General features: G+C 56.2%; 1 protein-coding gene across 4 annotated transcripts in view; it reads left to right on the plus strand.

Moving 5' to 3' along the window:
• Nucleotides 1-667: 667 nt before the first annotated feature.
• The window catches only part of SLC6A9 (solute carrier family 6 member 9), a 30,708-nt gene continuing 7,970 nt past the window's right edge, over nucleotides 668-23,405 (plus strand). Inside the window, exons 1-7 of one of the 4 annotated variants that reach the window (XM_072974581.1) lie at nucleotides 2,283-3,107; nucleotides 6,446-6,561; nucleotides 11,092-11,219; nucleotides 17,191-17,269; nucleotides 17,971-18,127; nucleotides 18,699-18,830; nucleotides 19,189-19,459. In XM_072974581.1, coding sequence (XP_072830682.1) covers nucleotides 6,532-6,561; nucleotides 11,092-11,219; nucleotides 17,191-17,269; nucleotides 17,971-18,127; nucleotides 18,699-18,830; nucleotides 19,189-19,459 — 797 coding nt within the window. In that variant the 5' untranslated portion in view covers nucleotides 2,283-3,107; nucleotides 6,446-6,531. Of the gene's footprint in view, nucleotides 965-2,282; nucleotides 3,108-6,445; nucleotides 6,562-11,091; nucleotides 11,220-11,990; nucleotides 12,188-17,151; nucleotides 17,274-17,852; nucleotides 17,860-17,950; nucleotides 18,128-18,698; nucleotides 18,831-19,188; nucleotides 19,460-23,405 lie in introns of those variants that run through there. The other 3 variants (XM_006200380.4, XM_006200384.3, XM_006200381.4) reach the window with 3 other exon arrangements.

Consider the following 23,405-nt stretch of genomic DNA (forward strand, 5'->3'; position numbering starts at 1 on the left):
CTTACAGCTGGTAGTGCTCAAGGTAAGCAAGTGTGGGAGCCCCTTTCCACCAATTGCCAAGCCTTGCTGCCCAGAGGCAGCCTGGAACAATGTGTTTTGTATATTTTGCAGGACAGGAAACTGAGGCTCAGCAAAGCTCCCTTTGGCAAAGTCTCCAGCTGGAGTAGGAACCCAGGTCTGTCTCCCCAGGGAGGGAAGAGGGGACCCAGGTGGGTGTCTGTAGCCCCTGTAATACAACTGCCAGAGTAGGGCTGACCAAATCAGTGGTCAAAGGAGGGTCCGTGGAGAAAGGACCCCCAGCCCTCCAGTTCCAAGGAGTAGGACCCAGGCCTTACCCAGCTGTGCCCACTGCTCCAAAGGGAATGGAATTTGCTCTGACTTCTCTCTAGGGGGAACGCAGGCGCAGAAAGCCGGGGGCCTGGCAGGCTAACTCAAGCCCCAGCACCCCGAGTGCCCAAGGCCTTCTAGCTTCATTCCAGCCTAGCCCGAAGGGGACGACATCTGCTTCCTCCAAGGGCCCCAGCTGGAGGGCAGCGAGGCAGGGACGGAGAAGGGGGCTCCTTTACAGAGCCCACTCCCAGGGGTTCGTGAGGATCAATCATCTAAAAGCTGGAGCGACTTGTAATTTTATTCCCTGGGAGGAGGAGCCTAAGAAGTCGGCCAGGGTGGGGATGAGATGGGGGGGAGGCAGGGCGGCCAGGGGAGCTGTTCAGAGAGGGGAGGGACTTGGCTAGGTCTCCCAAGCCTTCTTCACTCTCCAAACTTTCACCAAACTCTTGGCCCCCGCCTCCCCGAAACCAAAACACAACTAGCTCTGGAGGAGCGGCGAGCGGCGGCGCGGCGGGGCGGGCGGACTCACGGCAGCACTGAGCCTCAGGAGGCTGATGCAACTTTCCCTTTAAGAAAACCACCTGGGTGCACCGCGGTGCGGACCCAGCAAGCCCGGGCCGGGGGCTGCAGCATGGTAAGGGGCTGGGGGAAGGGGGCGCTGCGGCTGCGGCTGCGCCTCAGTCAGTCCTGCCGTCGGTCTAGGTGTTTGATGGCTCCGCGGGGCTGTGTGTTTGTGTGTGTGTGTGTGTGTGTGTGTGAGAGAGAGAGAGAGAGATCGCGCATGCATGCGGGCATCTGTGGGTAAGAGTGTGGGTGCACGCATGGGGATGTCTGTCTCGCCGGAAAGGTCGGGGTAGGTGCGCGCGTCTGGGTGTCACCAGTGTCACCGAGGAGCTGAAGCGGGCAAGAACGGTGGCGCTGGGCGAGGGGGCGCTCCGGAGGAGGGGGAGCTGCGTGCCGACGCCGGTTCGGTCCCGGGCGACGGGCGCAAGGATGTGCCGGCAGTGCCGGAACCAAAGCGTCTGTCTGAGGCGCCAGTGGGTCTGCGCGCCGGGGGCCTGCGGGCGACGAGAACCAGCGGGCCCGGTCTGTGCCCGGCATGCGAGCTCCGGCTTTCCATCTCCTCGCCCTGCCGGCCGGCCTGGCTGCCTATCTGGTCCCTCCAGCCGGCCGGCTTCCCTATCTGCCCGCCCACTCGCCGGCCGGGTGCGGGTTCCCGCGCGCCTGCAGGTCCCGGGAAGCCGCGACAGGGAGTCTCGGCGCCCTCGGGGTGTCTTTATCCGCGGCTCCCGGCCACGGCTTTGGGAAGGGGCTATGCCCGTGGTGTTCTTTGGGGGCTGCTACCCCGGAAAGAATCTGCGTCCTCCCCACCCCAGCCTTCATTCCGGGTGCACGTAGGGCGAGCCCGGGCGGCCGCAGGTGAGGGCAGGGGCCTAGCAGCCCGGGGCGCCCACCCCTAGCCGGCGCCCCGCACCCCGCAGCCACTGCCGGGCGGGAGAAAGCGGCGGGGCCCGGGCAGGGAGGGAGGGGGGCTTTCCCGGAGGGCCGGGAGGGGCCGGAGCCGGCCCGGGGGAGGGGCAAGGGGGCGGGGACCTGGGCGCCCCGGTACTTTTCCACCGCAGGGACCGGGGGCGGGGCCGCCGCCCCCTCACCAGCTCAGAGGCCCACACGTGGCGGCTGATGTAACGCCTGCCCCCAACGCCTCGCACTCGGATTAAGGTGGACGCGCCCCGCTTCGAGGAATCGGGGCGCTCCAGGCGGTGCAGCAGCTCCGAAAGCGACCTCGCCTCTTCCTGCCGTTTTGGGGCCTCCTCTCAGCTTGCCGGCTGCTTCTTAAAGGAGCCGCGCCCCCTTTCGGGCCTGCTCTCGGCAGGCCACGCCCTTCGCGGGTCACTCTTAAAGGAGCCGCGTCCCTGACTGTCTGACAGCTCTTGTACACAGCCAGGTTCTGTTTCTTTGCTGAAAGCCTGATGCTGCGACCGCTAGGAGATAAAGGCTAGAGAGGGTGAGGAGTGGAGAAGTAGGCAAGGACCTAAGAGATTAAAGACCCTCAAAAGTGAGGGAGCATCAGAAGATTGGGACTAGTTACAGGAAGGGACTAATGGGTAGCACTGAGCACGCCTAAGTGTTTCCAAAGACCGCAGAAAAAACGCTCCCTTCCTCGGCCTACACTGCGACTGCGGCGGTACCCTCTCAGTGCCCAGCTTCGGGCACAGAGAAGAATCACACCTCTGCCCTAGATGATCTCTCCAGCTGGTGGGGAAAGCAGATTTGGACACAAATAACCATGCCGCAACGGCTGTGTGTGAGGAGCATGTTAATCAGATGTACACAGCGTGCTTTGTGTGTACCGTGGAAAGATTGACTGCAACTGGGAGGAGAAAAGAAGGCTTCCGGACGAGAATAGCATTGGGACAAGTTTTGAAGATGGGTAGGGTATATACAAACGGAAATGGGGACAAGGGTGCTCAAAAAAAGAGGGCAGGCATGAAGCAAGAACCCTCCGGGAAGGCTGGATAGGTGGCCCACAGGTGGCCACAAGTGGCCATAGGTAGCCGACCTTGGATCTAGGCAGAACTGAGGTCCCTCCCCTACTCCTACAGCCTATCCATACTCTCCATCACAGCGAATGGAGATTATGCTTCCTCCACTATCTTTCCTGGAAACTGTGAGGTCTATATCTACCTAGTGAGGACTCCAGGACTTGACTCTTAAAATTGATTGACCTGACAGTCCTGTTTGGAGGAGAGGCAAGACTGAGCAATGAGACTGTAAAGGTAAGCCAGGGTCCTAAGACTACCCCCTTAGCATCGCCCTTCGGTGGCTCACAGACAACTCAAACGCAGCTCACTCAGTCCAGCTGATCTTCTCCCCATTCCAAACTTGCAGCCTCTCCAGCATTCCTGTCTCACATTGGCACTGGCTTCTTCCTATTACACCTCCAGAAACCAGAGACCCCGCCTTACCCCTCAGCCCCCAAGTCCAATTCATCACCAAGTCCTGCCAAAGTTGCTTTCTATATTTTTTTCAAATTTGTGCATCTCTGTCCACCCCATCACCACCTTCCTGATCCAAGTCCCCTCATCTCTGGCCTGGCCTATTCCTAACTGATATCCTCTCTTCCACCACCAGCTCCCTCCAGTCCTTTCTCCGCACTAATCTAGGGTGATGTTTTCAAAGTGCACGCTCCATCAACTACTCCTCCTCACAACTACAACTCTGCTTTAAAGACTTCAGTAGCTGCCATTGCCCTCAGGATAAAAACCAAAACTGAGGCCCTGAAGACCCTGACGCTGCTTATCTGTCCACCTTCATCTTTGGCTGCTTTCTCCCTGGCTACGTGAGCCCCAGCCCAATGGTCTTTCCACATATTATTTCATTTGTTTGAATCTCTCTTCCTCTTCTCTTCCTCACTATTGCCTAATTAACTCCCTCTGACTCTTAAACATCACTTCCTCAGGAAAGTACTCGGTAACTCTTAGACAAGGCCGAGTTCCCTTGGTGTAAAAAGACTCTTTCACTTTCACACCCTTTATCGAAGGCTTTACTGATACACATTTGAGTCACCAGTTTCATTTGTTCCCCCAGCCTGTAAGCTGCAGCAGGGCAGAGACTGAGGCATTTTTGATGCCCAGCACAGGTCTGACCCAGAGCAAGCCTAAAATAAATATTTGGGGTATAGATGAATTGAATTGTGGCCACCCCCAAATGCCTGCTGAACAATTTAGGCCATATCCTGTTGGCTGTGGAGAACTCCTGGAGAGAACTGGGGCTTTAGGGGTTGGGGGAAGATTAATGGATTGGAGGGAAGGAAAAAGTGGAGGACATGTAGTGGAGTCAAAAATGAAGCAGAAACTTCCAACTTCAGCAGAACATACAAAGGAAGTAGGATTAGACCCACCTTCCAGACTGAGAAAACTGAGACTCGGAGAGGTTAAGTAAATTGCTTGAATTCACATACCTAGTGAGTGGCAGAGCCAGGTCCAGAGCCCAAACTCTTTATCACATGCTAAACTGACTCTGACCCACTGCTGGTCAATGGTGGCCCATTCTAGGTTAGGGGCAGGTCTGGTGCCTGAGAAATGTGGATGCCCAACCCCTAGGAGAGGGCCTGGTGAACAGGTGGTACTTTTTGAATGGATGGATGGGGCCATTTAACAGAAATGACAGAGGCAGGAGAAAGAGCAGGTGCTTTACAACCAACTTGCTGTCTTGGAAGTCATAAAGCCGTCTTTTTTCCACTGATCTGTCCACAAGGACTGTATTTGCAGTGCTCAGGGATAGCACCCTGTACCCTAAGTTCCAAGACAGAATATCCTGTTTACTCACCTGACCAGAGGGCATATTCACAACCCATGAGGTGACTCTTAATAATGCCATCTGCTGTCATTACTGTCATCATTGTCGTGATTACTTGTTGGCCGAAGAGAGAGAGCTTTGAGAACTTCAGATCTACAGTTTACAGCTCAGAGGGAGGGGTGCTGTGAGTGAGGTGGACGAGGGTATGATCTTCTAGGGGAGCGCAACCCCTCTTATCCTGGCTGCCTCTAGAAGACCAAAGCCATGAGCAGGGACCTTTTTAGGGACACCACACTGAGAGGCAGGAAGGCCAGCCTGGGTGACTAACCAAAGGGAAATGGCCACAAGTCACGTCCCCACTTGGCCCTGCCCTGAGGAGAAGGTTGTACAGAACACTGATGGCCAGGGCAGAAGCCTCAGGTGGCCCAGGGCTGGTTGGTATAGGCAAAGAACAGCTTCTTCCTCTTTTCTAGCCTTCCGATGACTTCCTGGGCCTGTGAGTGAGACATGGCCCTTGAGGTGGACGCAAGTTGGGCAGAGTGGCACCAAACAGCCTTGGGGGTAGAGTCTGCTCCCTGGGAGGACCCAGAGAAGATCCCAGAGGCAGAGCTGGATCCTTCCTGGGACCAGGCTCTGTGGAAGTTGAATGTCCTTGTCCATCTGACCCCGTGTTTTCCTCCGGGGGAGGAATTCTTTGAGGCTCCCCCAAGGTTGTTTCCTCTCCTGTGACCTGTCAAAAATTCCCCCCTCTTCCATCTGTGGCTGGCATTAAACCTGCATACAGCTGCATGCCACATGGCCAAGCCTCCCATCTGTCCCCAGCCCCATATTGCCTCACAGAGGCTTCCTACAAGATCTCCAGCTGACTCAGACCCTCATTTCAAGGTTTCCTCCTAACTGGTTTATTTCCCTTCAACTCAGTTCCACCAACATTTCCTGCAAGATGAGTGCTGCCCTAGGTGCTGGGCACAGAGGAGTAAATGAAACACATCCAGCCCTTCAGGATTGGCCAACCTGTGGTTGACAGACTTATAAGCAAATATGTCTAATATGAGTTGATAGGGACACTGGTAGAAGTCTGCACAACACAGAAAGGAGGAAGAAATTTGTTCATTCTGGGCTGAGATCAGGGGAGTGTCAGGAAAAGCTACAGAGGAGAAGTGATACTTAAGCAGGGTCCTAAAGGATTTGTAGAATTTCACCTGGCGAATAGGAGCGAAGGTGCTAGGCAGGGGCCAGCCCAAGCAGGGATGGGGAGACATGCCCACACACGCTGTGTTTGGTGTGCCCAGAGCTTCTGGTCCAAGTTAGTGATATAACAACAAACCCAGCTGCCCTGGAGCCCGAGCTGCGTGGCAGCAGGATAGGGAAGGAGCATCCTGGCTGCCCGGCTAGGGTGAGGCTGAGGAGGTTGTGCTGATCCAAGCTGACTCCCTCTCAGGGGAAAGGTTGAAGCCATTCATAGAGACGATGAAGGAATTGGACCCTGTCCCAGTTCTGTGTTCATTTTTTATCTTTTATAGAATTGGGCATCTGGAGAGTCAAAAATAGACCTTTGCCCATTGGGACAGGAAGCCTGGAGACCAAGGGATCCAGGGGAAAGGTTGGAAGAAGAGTGAGGTGGGGGCTGGATGGAGGGTCATCCAGAAAGGAGCAAGATGGGAAATAGCCTGGTGGAGGGGGGCCAGGGCAGGAGGGAAAGAGGGCCTGCCAGCTGGTGATCCGGGCCCTGTACTGTCTGTTCTGGAGAGCCCTCAGGGCCACACGTCCTGGCCTTCCTGGGACAGGTCCTCACCTCACTCTACTCTCTCCACAGTTCTTGAGGCCCGAGCTCTGAAAGGTGCTAGAAGCTGAGCCTGTGAGTGTGGTCTGGGACCCCAGAGCCCCCAGCCCACCGCCGCCATGGTAGGAAAAGGTGCCAAAGGGATGCTGGTGAGTACAGGGAAAAGGACAGTGGAGGGTGAGGGGTCCTGAGCACCATCCCCTCTGGGGCCTGCTGTCAGCTGCTTACTGTGACAGGACAGCCTAGGAGTCTCCATGGGGCCTCGAGTCTGGCACTGCCTGGGCTCCTGAGGGCTAGGGCTGTCCCAGGCTCAGGTGGGCAGTCCCTCACCCAGCTCTGAGCCCATAGCAGGGCAGATTCTTCCACAGAGCCCAAAAGGCTGCCAGGAGGCAGGAGATACACTCCCCATCCTCACCACAAGAGACCCTGGAGAGAAGGCTGCAGTTTGTCCTGCTGGAAGGACAGCAGGACACCTGGGGTTGTCCCCTGGTGGACACCCCGGCACCTCCACCCCCACTCCCACCTTGTGCTCTGCCTGCCACGGGGAGCATTCAGTATGTGCTCATCAACAGGTTCTCAGACCATGTCCGGTTTTTCTCTACTTCCACTCTGAGAAGTAGCACAGAGCATTTCATCTTGAATCCTGTCCTGATCTCGGGAAACTTCTCTCGCTCCCTTCCCCAAGCCACAATCCTCCCTTGCCCCAGAGTCTCTCTGAGAGGCAGCAGGCAAGAGCAGGGCCCGCTAAGTGAGGGAGGGCGGCTCACTGATGGACGGAGCAGGCTGGCACTGGAAGCAGGAACCAGGACAGAGATGCCAGATTATTACCCCAAGGGCAGTGGTTGTAGTTCTTCTCTTGGGATCTTGCTTTGGGAGCCAGCGAGACTGGGCAGCTGTCAGGGGAGGGAGCCAGTGACTGAGCATGGCCCCTCCCTTGGCTCCTCCCTTCCCCACATCAGTCCCTCCTGTTGCTCTCATTCAGTGAAAGATTGACTGGCTCAGGGTCTCTGCTGAGCCCTCCCCAAACAAGCCCTGTCTCTCACTAAAGATTGCTGGGACTCAAAGTATTTGGTCCAAAGAGAATGGTCTGTGGGAGGGAGATGGACAGTTCTGCTCCAGGCTGAGGACCCTCTGTCTTAACCCTGTTCTGAACTTCCAGCATCCGGCCCCTTGGGCCTGCTCTGGGCTGGCCCCCTTCTGATTGGAACAAGTCTGGATGAACTAAGCTTCTCAAAGTATTCCTGAGCCAACCTGAACTCTGGGTTCTCAGATGTGGGCAGAGATGGAGGTCTCATGACCTGAGTATTTGCTAGCAGTGGATGTCGTGAGAATCAGAAATGGCCTCGCCCTTCCTGGAAGGGACAGAATTGCCTTGGGTCTGTCGCAGGAAGCGGGGTGTAGCCCTGCCCCTCCCTCCATAGAGATTAGGAGTCCCAGGAAACTTAAGAAACCCTCTGAGTACTCGCTGGCTGCTCTATTTTCTCTGGAGTGACCCTGAAAGGACTGGAGCCTGCAGGCAGGAGAGATGGGGGAACCACGTGGGCAGTTTAGGGAGCATGAATCACAATGTCCCAGAATCCCTGCTGGAGCTGAGCTTCCTAGACCCTGGGTTCAGCCAGCCAGCAGGCCAGTCGCTTTGTGGAAGGGAATGCTGGCTTGGGACGCCCGTTCCCAGCACCAGGATGTGCCTAAAGATAGCTGGGTCTTGGTTTCCTCCATGCCCTCTGCTCTTTGACTTCTGCCCGCCACTGCTGTGACTGAGGCTCGTAGCATGTCCCCTGGGCACCCCCAGTGGTTGCTCGAGATTCTATTCCTGCCTTTTTCTCAGCTCTGCTGATGACCTTGGGCTACGCTATTCTTGGGCTTCAGTTTGGAACCAAAGCTGCCTCCATTCAGTGTTTGTCTCTAGGATACAGCTTCTGAGGAGGGCCAACTCCCCTAGTTAACCTAGGCAGCTGAATCCGGACTTTGTTAGGTGCCTGTGGTCCCCTAAGGGCAAATGACTAAGGATGCTTCTTCTCTGAATGCCATGTTGGGGCAGGATAGAGGGTGCTGAGGGCCATGCATGTAAGCCAGTGGCACTTGGACTATCCCAGGTCTAAGGATTCTATTTCCATTTGTGCCCTGGTATGCTGGGAGTGGGCAGGTGGCCCCTGCCATTGGGTCCTCACGTCCATCCCCCTTTGCCCCAGGTTTGGGGTGTGAGACATGGGTCTCTTCAGTGTCCACAGACGCCCTATGTCATCCTTGGAGCTTCCGCTGGGCTCTTCATGCGGCCAGTGCCCTGTGGAGGGCAAACCACTTCCCAGCACGTGCCCAGGCCCACATGCCTGCTGCACGTGTCCCTCTCCCCACTCCCAGCCCAGATGGTCTCTGCCAGGCCAGCTCAGCTGCCTCCCTCACGCCTCAGCAGCTCCTAGGACAGGGCTGTGCAAGAACCCAGCTGGCCAGGGTGCCTCCAAGCCTGGGAGCAGCTGGGATGCTTGGGGGCACCAGGGGGTGGGAGGTGGGAGTGGTTCTTTCATGGAGACCTAGTGACTCTGTACACATGTGGGTCTGGGCTGCTTAGGGCTCAGAGGACAGGGAGCTGGAGGAGAAGATCCCAGGATAGGAGAGCCCCACTGGGTCAGTTTGAACTCCATGGCCTCACACCAAGTCCACAAGTTGGCTGACTCAGTCCCCTCCCCTGTGCCCACTCCTCCCTCGTACAGCCTCTTGGGCAGAAAGGCCTTGGTGAGCCTCACTGGCCTGTCCTCATATCTTTGAGGGCACCAGTTGCTTCTACCTCAGGGAAGCCTCGTGTTGAATAAGAGCAGAGTCACTAGGGCCCTGGGTGCCTCTTCCTGGAAGGCTTTGCAAGCACCTCAGACCACCTGGGGCTGCCCCACCCTGACCTGTTCTGTTATGCTCTGATGAGAAGGTTTGGATACTTCTTGTTTGCAGTGTCCATCATAGGACTTGGTGCACAGTGCGTACTCATTCAGCCCAAGTCCTGGCATGTGGGAAGTGCCCAACTGGTACAGGCTTGACACATATTGGGAGCTCACCGAGCACAGGGCTTGGCACACGCTGGGCCCTCCCTTGGTAGAGGGTCTGTCTGTCACTAGGCACTCACCTAGCATGAGTCCCAGCATGTGATAAGTGCTCAGCTAGTATAGACATGGCACACACTGGGCACTCCCTTAGTGGAGTACCAGGCGCACAGTAGGTGCTCACTCTGCTCAGGGTTAGGCATATAATGGGTCCTCGCCTGGCACAGAATTCGGCATGCATGGGGCACTGGTCTAGTGCAGGACCTAGCACACCACAGGGGCTCACTGGCATGGGGCTGACACACAGTGGGTGCTTTCCTAGCATGGGTTTGACAGTGGGTCTTCTCCTAGCTCAGGGACTGGCACAGAGGAGGAGCTCTCTTAGCCGGGACACCCTGAGCAGTGACTTAGATAATCAACTAGATGATCCTAGGTGATCCTAGATGTGCAACCCCCACCTCCCAATGAAATGGACACTTTCTAGATTCAGAGGAAAAGGCCTAACCTTCCTCAGGCTTCCTCTCTGGACCCAGGACCTGCCCTCCATTTCCCTTGGTCTCCCTCCCATCCCCAGGCTTCCTGGAGCCCATCTACTCAGCCCTGTGCCCTCACCTCCCTTCACACGGCTTCCCTGCAGCCCTGCCACCCCAAGCACTTCTCAGCCCTGGCTCAGCAAGACTTTCCCTCAGAGTCACAGGGCACAACAAAGCCCCTAGACTCCTTAGCCCTCTGGAAGGATGCCCACTCTTATTAAGAAAAGTCAGAAGCGGGGTTGGGGGGAGTCGGCCTCCCTGAGTGGGGCTGGAGCAGCTGGATCCCACTAATGAGGCCTCATTACGGCCAGGACCCAGCTGGGCTGCTGCCGCCTCCTGTCCCCGTGGCCAGAGCCAGAGAAAGCTGTCCAGCCAGGGCTGCCTGTTCTGGGCACCCAGCCCAGGCCAGGGCAGCCAAGCCCAGAGCCCACCCTGGGTGGAAGTGAGCATTTGGGCATCATGGGTGACTGGGCCTTCCTGGAGCCAGTGGCCTAGCCAGGGCCTTGGCCCTCAGTCTGGGCTCGCAAGAAGTCAGCAGAGCGTGTCTGGGTACCCGGCTGCATGAGGCTGGCCAGGGAGCAGCTCAGTCACTGGGGTCTGAGGCCATTCTGAGGAGACTTACTTGAGCCAAAGTCAGCCCCCCTCTTCTCCCCCTAGATGGGCTTAATAACACATCTACCTCAAGGAGCTATTGGGAAAATTCAATGAGTTACTGCATATAAAAAGTGTTTAGGACGGCATCTGGCTCATAGTAAGCACTTAATATGTATTATCTAATACTATTATTATAATGCTCACTAGCTTTGATGATGAGTGGATACTATCCCCATTTTAGAGATGAAGAAACTAAGACCAGACAAGTTAAATGACTTGCCTAAGGAGATAGATAGATAGATAGATAGATAGATAGATAGATAGATAGATAGAGCAATAGATCGATTGATCTCCTTAGGCAGGAGCTGGGGTTTGACCCTTGGCCTGTCTGACTCTAAGGCCTTTGCCCTTTTTTTTCCATTTAAAGTCACCTTGCCATGTTCCCATTGGGGTCACCACACTTACCAAACTCATGGAAAGCTCTTTTACAGCAGAATTCGTATGTCCTTCCATCTGACAGGTGTTTACTGAGATCCTACCACGTACCAGCCCCTTGGCCAACTTACCAGTTTCCAACTTATCAGTTGTGCCTTTCCTGGACCAGAATATTCATGCCCACCTTCCTGGGCATCAGCTGGAGACTGACCAGTGAGTGTGGCCTCAGAGAAGAGGGACTGGGTGGGTCTGAGTGATGTCCCACCCCAGTCATGTGCTAGCCTGTACCCATTCAGCACACACTCCTAGAGTGAACACCTCAGGTTCTGAGCATCACAATACATATCCCCAAGGGTCTGTCTTCTGCAGCTCCACTTTGGACTCTGTGGTAGCTCTTGGCTAAGGCCATCTTTCTTCAGACAGGTGACAGTGCAGTTCATGGGGGTCAGAGTATTTTTGCACGGTCAGTCACATTCTCCAATGGGGACGCTCCATCATCTTGGCTGGTTGGGGGTCCCTAGCTCCCAGGGGATTACTCCAGGGCCCCTTATCCCCCAGTCTGCAGCACTCTAGGAAGTCTGAGATTCTCTGGTAGTGCCCTGTGGGCTGCGCCCCCCTTCTTCCTGCCCCTCCACTATCTCGAGTCCCAAGTGGCACCCAGTCACCCTACCAGGAGCCCACCAAGTGCCAGGCCTGTGTGCTCAGAAGCATCTGGGCCCCAGACCCTGTTCTAGGTTGGGAGTGAGCCGCCCTCTCTCTCTCTCTGCTGTACCCGCTCTGCCTCACCCTGTGGTTGCGAGTGTGTGTGTGTGTTTTTTGTTCCAATAACTTGCTGGGAACAAGGGAGAAACACAACAAACCCCACGCCTCGCTCTAGCCGTGGAGCACCCGCGCTGGGCTGCAGGGGGACTGGCCGGAGGGGGAGGGCCAGAGGAGGGGGGAGGCAGAGCTTCGGGAGGAGATGAGGTGAAAGTAATTGATGCTGCCCAGCCGGCAGTGGAAGAGGCAGGGGATGCGTCAGTGTCGCCTGGAGCTGGCAGAGGTGTGAATGAGCGGAGGAGACACGCACACACGCTCCGCTCCAAGCGCTCACCCTGGGATGGCCGCGGCTCAGGGACCTGTGGCCCCCTCCTCCCCAGAACAGGTCAGTCACCTTCCAGAAGGTCGAGCCCCTCTCCCTGGTGCCAGGCAGGCTGGGAGGCTGGGCTGGGGGTGGGGAGAGGGGCTGAGTGGTCTGTGCCAGGGAGGGGCAGGCACAGCCAGCCAGCGAGACAGACACCAGCCAAAGTGACCCAGAAAGTTGCAACTGTGCAAAGGAGCAGGAAGAGTTAGCTGTGTGGTGGGGGCACGGGGGAGGAGAATGGGGGTGTGAGGGTTCCCCCAGCCCAAGGACCTGCTGAGAATCTGCTCTGTGTATCAAAGCTGCATTGTCCTAGCTCCCGGGGAGACGAGCCGGAGGTGCCCAGGAATTGTACTAATCAATACAGCCCCATTGTCTGTACCACGGCAGTTACTCCTATGGGGAGAGTGGGTGAGGGGGCAGGGGGACTTGGTACATGGACTTGGTAGTGAGGGTGGGGGAAGGGGATGTGGCAAGAGTTTGGCTGGGAGGAGAGAGACCCCACGGAACATTCACCAGTATCCAGGGCAAGGGCCCAGGTTAGGTGGGCAGTGGTGTGCTCTCATCCCTGGAAGCCAGGGATGGGCAGGGATGTCAGGCACAGTGGGACAGATGGCAGCAAGGGTGAGGGGACTGGAAAAGCCACCTTCCTTCCCTGTAGGGCATCCTGACTTGACCTTCAGGAGGGAAGAGAAGGAATGTCCTCCAGGGAGATGTGAGTTGGGTTTGGGAGAAGCATTATGCAGGGCTGTCCTCCACCCTCAGGACTGCCGGGGTCAGAAACCAAAGTTACTTCCCAGAGTGCCAACCAGCTGCCAGCCGACTGGGGCAGAGACTGCTCAAGGCTGCCACAGTGTAGGGCAGGGCTGCTGGGCTTCTCCAGGGCAAAGACCAGAGCCCACCCAATGGCCCCATCACTGCTCCCAGGGCCTGGAGTGGAGCCTGGCATCCCTGGGGTGCATCTTCTGTCTGCTGCCCACAGTACTGGCGGGTCACTCTCTGCCAATCAGGGCTCTGGGACGAAACAGCACAGGGGATGTCCTTGCCTCTCTCACCTCCTCCTGACAGGTGCTCTGAGGCTTTTCTTGAGGCAACAGGTACTAATAGCCCCTGCAGACTGCCCGGGCCTGGGATAGACTTTCCCATGCTCCTGCTCCTCCAGCCCCAGCCCTTGGCTCTTTCCCATGTCTGGATAAACGAGGCCAGTTGAAAGATGGGAGGCTCTGTCATTGCAGGGCAGGTGCCCCCTGGGACTGACTGCACTAAGGGGAGAGAAGTTGGGGAAACAGGAACCGAGGGGTGTGAGGAGGTCACGGGGTCTCCTGAGGCAGCAGCCACAATTTACTGTCATAGCTATTCTGCCTGAATTCCCCACTGGGGCTCAGAGAAAGTTGCCAGTGATCTGAATTTGGCTCAAGGTCAGTCTGGGATGTAGGGTCTTGCCTGTTCTCCTCCGCAAAGTTTGTCTTGGATGGGACTTCATCCCTTGAGCAAACCCTGGGGCTGCAGAGTCCTGGACAAGAAGCCTGCTGAGTCCCAGCGGGGCCCGCCCAACCAGCGCAACTCCAGGAGTCCTGAGTGTCTGCCGAGAGCAGAGGAGGGAGCTCACACTTCACAGAAATATCCAATGGACACTGCTCTGGCAGGGCGGGAGCCGGGAGCTGGAGCACAGGCATCACCCAGGGTAGAAACCTGGGCTGTCTCTGAGTCTGGGCCCAAAAAGGAGGGGCGGCCCCGTGGTGGTGTTGGTGCCCGTGGCCTCTGGGAGCAGGCTCGACAGCATTGTTTCCTCTTTACACTTAGCTGTAGTTCCAATTTTTTTTAATGATAAGCTTATAATGCTTTTATAATCAGAAAGAAAGCAATAACATCTTTTTTTTTTCAAAGTTGTTTAGAAAACTAGTGAGAACTAATGGAAAATACAGGGGAGAGTCCGAAATAGCAAATTCCAGGCCACGAGGAGCTACAGAATAGTAAGCGATCTATTGAGGTTGTCTGGTCTAGCCCCTGATTTTATAGGTAAGGACGCTGAACGCCAAGAGTGGAAGTGACTTGCCCAGGGCACTGGGAGAGGAGGTTCTGGAAGGCTAGGGTTCTAACCCCCAGCGCAGGGTCAAGCCCAAGGTGCAGGGGGACATCTGGATTCTGCCATCAGAGCTGAACAGGCTTAATTCCAGGAGCTCCCTCAGAGCAGCGAATATATAAAGGACTTATGTAAGTGACTGCTCAGTGTGGCTCACCCCTCGAGGTAAGGATGGGGGTGAGAGGTTGTGAACCCAAGACAGGTTGTGACATCCTTGTGCAGGGTTAGACACTGCTACCTGCAGGACCGCTTCTAAGGGCAGGGGCCTTGAGGGTCTTCTGTGTGTATGTCTGTGCATGGTGGGCTACATGGAGGATGATCAGCTAGCCCACCCCCTCAGCTACGGAAGGAATATCTCATAGCCTGCATTCTGCCCAGCCTGGGGAAGAAGCTGGGGCACAGGGCAGTCCGCATCCTGGAGACCATCCACCAGGCCCATGGTGGGCGAGTCAGAGGTGAGGGTGGGCGCTACCCAGGGACCTGAAGAGGAAGGACAACCTAGAGGGATATCAGGCCACTAGGATTTAATTCACTCCTGCCAGGTGTGAGCGAGGGAGGGCGGTTGGGAGAGTGGCAAGGAGCGGACAGTGGGAGATGGGTGATGGGCAGGAGAAGCCTGGAGCCTGGCCAGTCGGCAGGGCTGAGCTGGGTTAGGCAGACAGGCCACCAGTCTGGGTCAAACCATGAGCACAAAGAGATTCTTTAGTGGACACCTCAGACCTGACAACCTCTGCAGGGACAGTTAATATCAGTGACATACCATCCACCCAGTGGATCAAGAAAATAGGAGGCTTAGAATAGGGAAGATTATGCAAGGAGGAAAGACAGTGGTACAGCATTGCCCAACTCGCCAGATATGGGCATCGCTGCCCAGGAAGGAAGTGGAAGGAGGTCCCCCAAGGTGGGGCTGGAGGAGCAAGGGCACTAGAGCCCTCAGGACCCCCGGAGGGACCCTTCTTTCCAGTGTACTTGCAGGAAGGTGGGCTTCTTCTGTCACCAGCCAGGCTGTCTGAACATAGATGGCACTGAAACTGAAGTCAGAGACCTGTGGACCAGGCTTCCACGGCAGCATCCTATCTGCAGCTCCTGCACAACGTATGGCGGGGCCGGGGAGCGGCAGATGGTGCTGCTTCTGCTGGGAGCTCCTCACACCACTTGCAGGGCATCATTTCAACTCCTTCTGTGCTGCAGACCCCTAGTGTTGTTGGTAATTTCCTGCCTCAGCCCAACCCCCAACTCCCAGTTCCTCCTGGGTCACAGCCAGCAAGTTCAAACTGGTGTGCTGCTTGTTTATGAAGCGGCCACTGGCTCTGGAGGGCACAGTCAGGTGGCCACCTGTGGCCGTGGCTGGGGGCATCACCACCCTTCCTGTCCCCTCCATGCCAGGGAAGGAGCTGGACTCAGAGGTTCAGCTCTGGTGCCGCTGCACTTGGTTGCAGGTCTAGGGCCAGGAAAGAGTCCTTGAACTTCAAGCTTTGGGGACCTCGATTTCTGTAAGAGGCCTTGCCCTTGCCCTGCCCATGAGGCCATCCTGGACCCTCAGTTGTCTCTTTACAGCTGTGACCGCTGCTTCGTGACCCCACCCACGTACTCTGCAGCCGCCACAATCCCCCATTGTGCCCCTAAGTAAACAAGCCTTGGACAGAATAAAACTGTTATTGTAGGATCAACATATAGGAGCCCTATTTGGCTGGGATTTGTTTGGGAATGGATAAACTACCCTAGGCAAGCCTCACACCCTCTGAAAAAATGCCCTGGGAGGTGGTGACAGGCTTAGGCAGGATTCTGTAGGGACCTGTCACACTCAGACCATGAGCCACCCTCTCCCAGAGCCAAGGTGGCCTTCAAGTACCTTCATCAGGGAGACCTTCTGTGACCTCACCCTGCCCCCACCCCCACCCCTACCCCTTGTCATCCTTCCATGCTCTTGTGACTTGAGAAATTCCCCTTTGTGGTCACGTTGAAGTTGCACATAAAAATTATGTATTTGCTTATCTCATTGATGGCTTACTTCCCCACTAGCTCTGAGTGGGCAGGGGAGTGTTTTGTTCCCTGCTGAATTCTCGGAGCTGGGGACAGGGCCCGGTACACAGTAGGTGCTAGTAAACCCCTGTGGCCGCACAAGTGCATGTGCAGCCTCTGCCAGCTGGCTCTGGGTGCTCCTTGAAGAGAACGAAAATGCCACAGTTCCTGCTCCTGTGCCCCCAAACCTCCCAGGAGGGTGTGAGGCTCAGTGTCTCCAGGGTCCATCCTGGATGGGGTGTGCAGGACAAGGGTGTCTGTGCTGCAGCACCCATGTGGTGTGCAAGCCCAGAGGGGTCCCCCATATATGCCCACTGTGGGAGCAAGTGGTGTATGTTGGGGTCTCCTGTGTCTGCCTTCCCCAGTGGGCCTTTCCGGAAGGCCGAGGGCCCCATGAAGCCATTCCTCCCCTCTTTTTTGTCAGTCAGTGTCAGGGTCCGACAGCATGTCAAAGCACCAGGCCCCTCTGTTTATCGGCCAGCGTGCCTGTTGTCCTTGAATATGTCTCTTTCCAGCTGAGGGTCAGCATCACCACCGTGCCATCCCCCAGAGGCCATGCTGCTGGGTCTCTGATGCTGGGTGTCCTCCAGGGAGAACAGCCCATGTCTGGGAGGCTGTCTGTGCCACTCAAGGACCCCCTGTGGTTCTCTATTGGTGACTCCTGGTCCCTGGTTTGATTTCCCACTCACCTGGGAGGGGGTGGAGGGACATGATATGGGGGAGGGGGTGCTCACACTTACAGAGACTTACTGGATTAGTTCCAACCTTGGAGTTAGGGTCCTCAGTGGGGCCTCCGGCCACTCAGCCCAGCCCCCAGCTCCCCAGGGCCAGTCGGGCATCCTTCCCTCCAGGCAGACCCCCTCATCAGCCCCTCCTGACCAGCTCCCCCCCTTAGCAGCCCACCGCCTCTCAGCTTAGAGACCCTTTTCCGGAGTCACTCCCTCTGTTTCCCCTAGCAGAGTCTGTCCTCCAAGTCTGGCGTGGTGCCTCCAACTCCGGTCTCCTCCCCCAACTCCTGGCCAGCACCCCCCAGCCCAGGTCAGCTTCCCCAGGGCCCCCTCCCCAGTCGTGGGCAGTATAGATGGCTCCCTTGGCCCCTCTCATCCTGAGTCCCAGAATGCCATCCCCAGGTCTGGCCCAGTTCAGTTGCTCCTCCCTTCCCCCACCCCACAGCTCAGCCCACCCTGTGCCCCCAGGAAAAAGCCTTCAGTTGGGGGAGGGGTCCAGCCTCCCCTCCCCCGCAGCCGCCTGCTGTGGGCAGCGTGCTCAGCCTGGTGATGTGGTGGTGGCGGGTGAGGGGGAGCTGTCTGGACACAGGCCCCTTTGTGCCCAGCCCGACTTGGCTGCTTGGTATGAGGCTCAGCTGCTCCCAGATCCTCACCCAGAGGGCAGAAGGGAGGCTTTGGAGGGGCTGGGGCTGGGGGTTGTCAACTCCAGCTCCCTCTCAGTGTCCCACCTCTCAGATGTTGGCAACAGCTCCTCAGGTGGGCTGGCACCCCTGACACGGGGTGCTGAGGGGCTGGGGAGGGAGGCCCCATTTGTGCCCTCTGGCAGCCGAGCTGTTCCTCCCCTCTCCCTTCCTCTGCCAGGCCTGCCTGTAGCTCCTGCCAGCAGAGGGGAGGCCCAGGGTGGTGATGGGGGCTTGGAGGGTCCTTGGTGTCCCCGCTGGGGGAGGCCCAAAGGGTCAGGCACTGAGCGCAAATGCCTTGCTGATGGTAGCTTCTCTCCTGTCCCAACAGAATGGTGCTGTGCCCAGCGAGGCCACCAAGAGGGACCAGAACCTCAAACGGGGCAACTGGGGCAACCAGATCGAGTTTGTGCTGACGAGCGTGGGCTATGCCGTGGGCCTGGGCAATGTCTGGCGCTTCCCATACCTCTGCTATCGCAACGGGGGAGGTACCCAGGGGGCACAGGGCCGGGGCCACCCGCATGGACAGAGCCCACCCACCAGGGCCCAGTGCCCCCTCCCTGGCACAGACCTCACTCCTGATAGGCTGGCCTCTCTGGCCCTGATCTCCTTTGCCCCCATCCCTGGCTTAGGGACCCTTTACCTAAGGCACAGACCACCCCCTGACCCTGGCCACCTGCTCACTGAGGTGAGGAGAGGTGGAGAAAAGCACCCCATCCTCCCAAAGCTCCCTGTCTTCTACCCCCTACAAACGATTCAGGGCTATTTGAGGCTTCCAGTGACAAGCGCGTGTGGAATTGCTTGGTTAAGCCATCACATCCCACCCAAACATGGCGGCTCTAGGGTCTGGGTTCAGCTCAGAATAGACTTCCTGGGAGCCTCTGTCAAATTCAAAGACAGACCTCGAGCAGTGTGCCTCAGACCACGCTCTGACTCGATGCATAGGACCCCACTGGGGGGGCCCGGCCAGTCCCACACGTTTTGCTGTTGGGTTCGGAGCAGGAAGAGGGCGGAATCCCCCAAAGCCGCGCCTGAGCCAGCCCTCTCCCTGCCCGCCAGGCGCCTTCATGTTCCCCTACTTCATCATGCTGATCTTCTGCGGGATCCCACTCTTCTTCATGGAGCTGTCCTTTGGCCAGTTTGCAAGTCAGGGCTGCCTTGGGGTCTGGAGGATCAGCCCCATGTTCAAAGGTGAGGCCTGGGTGGGGTGCTCGTGCACACACACACGCCCATGCACACACACAGGCCATGCTGACTCACCCATCTGTATAAACACTGCCAACCCCTACGGAACCCTGGTGCTGACCCCAAGCCCCACATCAATGGCCAAGGCCATGGACACATGCTGGGATCTATGTTTACTTGGCCTCCACCCTCCCCTCCTACCATATCCGTCCATACACAAAATCCCTTCGCCCCACCCTGAACTTGCCCCTGCCATGGCCTTGACCTGTCCCTTTGTGAAAGCCCATCCCTTAGGCCCTTCAGAATTAACCTGACCTTCTTCTGCTGGATATGTGAGGTTGCTCCCACCCCTCTCCTCCCCCAGGTGTGGGCTACGGCATGATGGTGGTGTCTACATACATTGGCATCTATTACAACGTAGTCATCTGCATTGCCTTCTACTACTTCTTCTCGTCCATGACGCCCGTGCTGCCCTGGACCTACTGCAATAACCCCTGGAACACACTCGACTGCGCCGGCGTCCTGGATGCCTCCAACATCACCAATGGCTCCCGGAATCCCGCCCTGCCTGGCAACCTCTCCCACGTGCTCAACCACAGCCTCCAGCGGACCAGCCCCAGCGAGGAGTACTGGAGGTGAGGCCTCCATCGGACCTGTGTTTCTGAGGGCCACCTGGTGCCAACCCCTCGCCCTCTCTGTCACCATCCAGCAACTGTCTGCGGACTAGGGAGGGTGCCAGGAACAGCGCAGGGTAGAGGTGCGTGAAGTGGTTTTGGGAGTTCGTGGCCTAGTTCAGGAAAGGAGGTGGATGCATCAGAGAGTGATGGGAGGTGGGGTATTGAGCTGGGGAGTCCTTACAGAGCAGCAGTGAGGGAGGCAGGGGTCCAGGGGTCTGCAGAGGCCAGGCAGGGAGCAGGGGGATGGCTTCCTGGAGAGAAGAACAGCACGAGCAGAAGCTCGGGCTCCCAGATGAACGGGGGCTGGTTCCGAGCCCGAGGGAAGTAACAGGAGAGTAACAGGTGTGTGGGGAACTCACGGGCCGGGAGGTAGCCTGGGAGGGAGCACTGGCCTTCTTGGAGGGCGTACAAGAATGAAGCTTAGACTTAATGCTGCAGAACAAAAGAAGCCATGGAAGTTTCCTGGGCCCAGGGCTGTCATCATCAAGCTGTGCTTAGGAAAGACAGCCTGGCACCACCATGCTCTGCAGTGGCAGAAAGTGGAGGCTTGGGGCTGGCTGAAGCCGCCACTGGAGGTGTTTGGAACATCTTGTCCCAACTGGGTGGGTGTGAGGGCACAGCAGGACATCCTGGAGGAAATTCCCCATGTCCTGTTGGGGAACTCAGGGGAAGAGGGCTTTGTGGGCTCGGAAGTCAGCCTCGTTCATTCACTCCACCAACATTTATGGCGTCCACACTGCCGGCCCTGTGTGCCCATGGGGTGTGAGTGGCCCAGAGCCCCTGCCCTCAGGAGTTCACAGTCCAGTGGCGAGATCAGTAGCTAACTCTCTGAGGGGCAGGTGCCTCAATGCAGGTGTATGCAGGTGTGCGATGGGGGCACAGAGTGGGTGGTGGTCGTTCTGAGGGGATGGGGGCAAGAGCAGATGATCAAGAAGGCTTCCCAGAGGAGGGAGAGAGGGAGATGAGGAGGGAGAGGGGGAGATCAGGAAAGATGTGAGCAGGTGAGCTGAGGCCAAGAGGTGGCAAAGTGGAGCTGGAGTCAGGGGCAGGTGGGACACTGAGTATGGGGACAGAAGAGGCCAGAGCATCATAAGGTGTAGGGCTTCCCATGCCCAGCTGTTCCCACTATCTGATGGGGAGCCATAGGTGAGTGGCCAAGGCCCCAGTGATACCTGAAGTCCTAGCAGGTCAGTGTCCTAGAAGCCCAGGCCCAGTCCTCAGACCCTGAGGGGCCCAGCGTCCCTGTGCAAGCCTCTGAGCTGGGCTATAGGCATTCAGAGATGGTTGAGATGTGTTCACCACCCTCAGGGCTTGTGGTGGAGACAACAGAGCTGTTGCCTCCCAGTAAGAGGTGAACAAAATTACTTCTGGGCAGACACGGTCACTCAGTCATTAGACAGATCATGTCCTGAGCACCTAGTAGGTACCAGGCACTGCACTCAGCGGGGCACAGAGCAGAGAGTAAGACACACAGACTCCACCTTCATGGAGCGTACATCTAATGGGAGAATTAAGCAAGTAACTCCCCAGTTAGGTATTCTGCTGCATTTGAGGCATGATGTGGACTGGGCAACTTGATCTAGAGTAGGGGGTGAACCTTCTGGAAGCTCCCAGAAGCACAAAGCCCCACCCATACCCTGGAGATGCTCCTGAAGTTCTCACCCCAGGGGCTATCTGCCAGGGTGGGGCCACCGCAGGACAAAGCTCAGGAGACTTTATCCAGTGCAATCAGAGGGGAATCGCCCTCAAAGAAAACTGGCCATGGATCCGGAGACCAGTTGAACTCTACTCCTCAGCTGGGGCTAGTGCCAGGCCTCCCTAAACTAGCCGCTGTCCCAGGCAGGACTCCTTCCTTGCAGGATGGCTCCCTGCTGCCCCCTTCTGGAGAGCCTGGGGAAGTGACCCTTGAGAAGGCTGCCAAGGCTAGCTTCGGTAAGGATGTGAGGCGAGCACCCCCGACTAATGCCAGGCGTATTATCTTATGTGATCTTCTCCCTCCTCTTCAGATTCAGAGACTGATGCTCAGGGGCTAAGGATCTAGGCAGAATTCTGAGTCGGGATATATATGTCCCCTGGTGCCTGGTACCTGGTGTGAATTAGGCCGATGATACTCTGCAGGTGTTTTTGGTCCACGCTCTCCAGCTGCAAGATCTCATTTGAGACCCACAGCAACCCTGTTAGGTAGCGTTGCAGGTTTTATAAAATATTCCCATTTTACCAGTGAGGAAAGCAAATCAAAAGAAAGATGAAGTGACTCCTTTAAAGTGAGCAAACTCTCAGGATGGATTTCTGAGCCCACGTGTGCCTCCTGCTCACCTTTCTGGCCCACAGCCTTCCCCTCCCTCACCACCCTGTCATAATCTAGTTTTACAGCCCTCAGCATGCTGGTCTGATTCCTGCAAGTAGGTCCGAAGCTGGTGAGACCATGCCCTCTCACCTCCACAGCAGAACACCTGACACAGCGGGCTCGGATCCCAGCACCCCTCTCCCGGTGTCCTCAGGGCAGCTCCGGAGCCACAGCCCTCACTCAAATCCCGGTTCAGCCCCTTACCAGCTGTGTGGCCTTGGGAGGTTACCAAACCTCTCTAAGTCTCAGCTATTCATCTATTCAATGGTGGTGGTCACCACCATTCTTGTTTTTGTAAAGATAAAAATGAAATGATGCAGCATAAAGCACTAAGAACAGTGACAGGTGTTCAGTAAGCAGAGGGATCATTACTTCTGGAGATGCAATGAAATACATCCGGGTGTCCCATTCTCAAGGTATTTATTATCTGGTAGGGAAATTTTAAAAATAACGCAGGATAGTTCCAGAGATGTTATGCATGGAGGGGCAATTTGTAAATATGTGGAATTCCAAAAGTTCTTCGGTTAGTTGTTTGATCTCAAAAGCACATGGTCCAAAACCAAAACAAAACACTAACTATGGTGCCATAGAAAGAAAGGTGGAGTTAATTATTTAGTTCCCAGGCTAGCCTTCTAAACTCTTTAAACTTTCATATTGTAATGCTGGACTCTTGCAATAAAAAATAATAAAAAATACTACCAGTTGAACATATATAATTAGACAATGTTTTAAAAAAGTCTTTTGAGCTAGAAATGGTTTCTTTACTTTGAATGCTGGTGCTTGAAGTAAAGTGCCTCTCAGCTGTAGCAATAAGACCCTGTGGCTATTCTGGAAGGCAGAGCCTCCCAACCTGATGTGCCCCGAAAAGTGTGCCAGTTAGGTGAGGCCTGGGCCACCCAGAATCCCCAGGCCAGCTGTCTTCAGCTTGAGTGACCTTGTCTATTTGCCCCTATGGGCTAAAAATATTTTTTCTGGATGCCATGAAGGGGAAAAGATAGGAAAGCCCTGATGCAGGGTCCCAGGAGTCTCTCCTTGCGGATTCCACAGCTCCTGAACGTCTCCTTCCCTTTACCTTTGGTTGCCCCATGGACTAAGAGCCTGGAAAGTTCTAGCCCAGGGCCTGGCCCTGTTGCCTGTTGGAGGAACCTGGCGAGGTTGTGCAGGAGAGGGATGTGTTGGACAGCGCCCTCTGCAGGCCACAATGTGAAGGGTGGCCCAAGGAAGATTGGAAGCAGAGGAGGCTGGAAAGTCACTTGCAGTTTAACAGTCAAGCAGGCTACCCAAAAACCAAATCCCAGGCCTGGCAACATTGTCCCATGAGGGGCCAGAGTGCAACCCATCACCAGATATTAAACATATTATCATGAGGTTTGAAAACCGATTTGGAAAAAACAATGTAAAAATAGCTAAGAATGATAGAGGACAGCCTATGAGCTATGCTGAGAGGTCCGAGCTAAAAGAGGGGAAAGAAGAGAGCTTGTATTTACCTAAATCTATCTACAGATTATCCTATATCAGTGTTATGATGCCCATTTTATAGATAAGGAAACTGAGGCT

The sequence above is a fragment of the Vicugna pacos genome, chromosome 13 (genome assembly GCF_048564905.1).
Source record: "Vicugna pacos chromosome 13, VicPac4, whole genome shotgun sequence".
NCBI classification, from domain to species: domain Eukaryota; kingdom Metazoa; phylum Chordata; class Mammalia; order Artiodactyla; family Camelidae; genus Vicugna; species Vicugna pacos.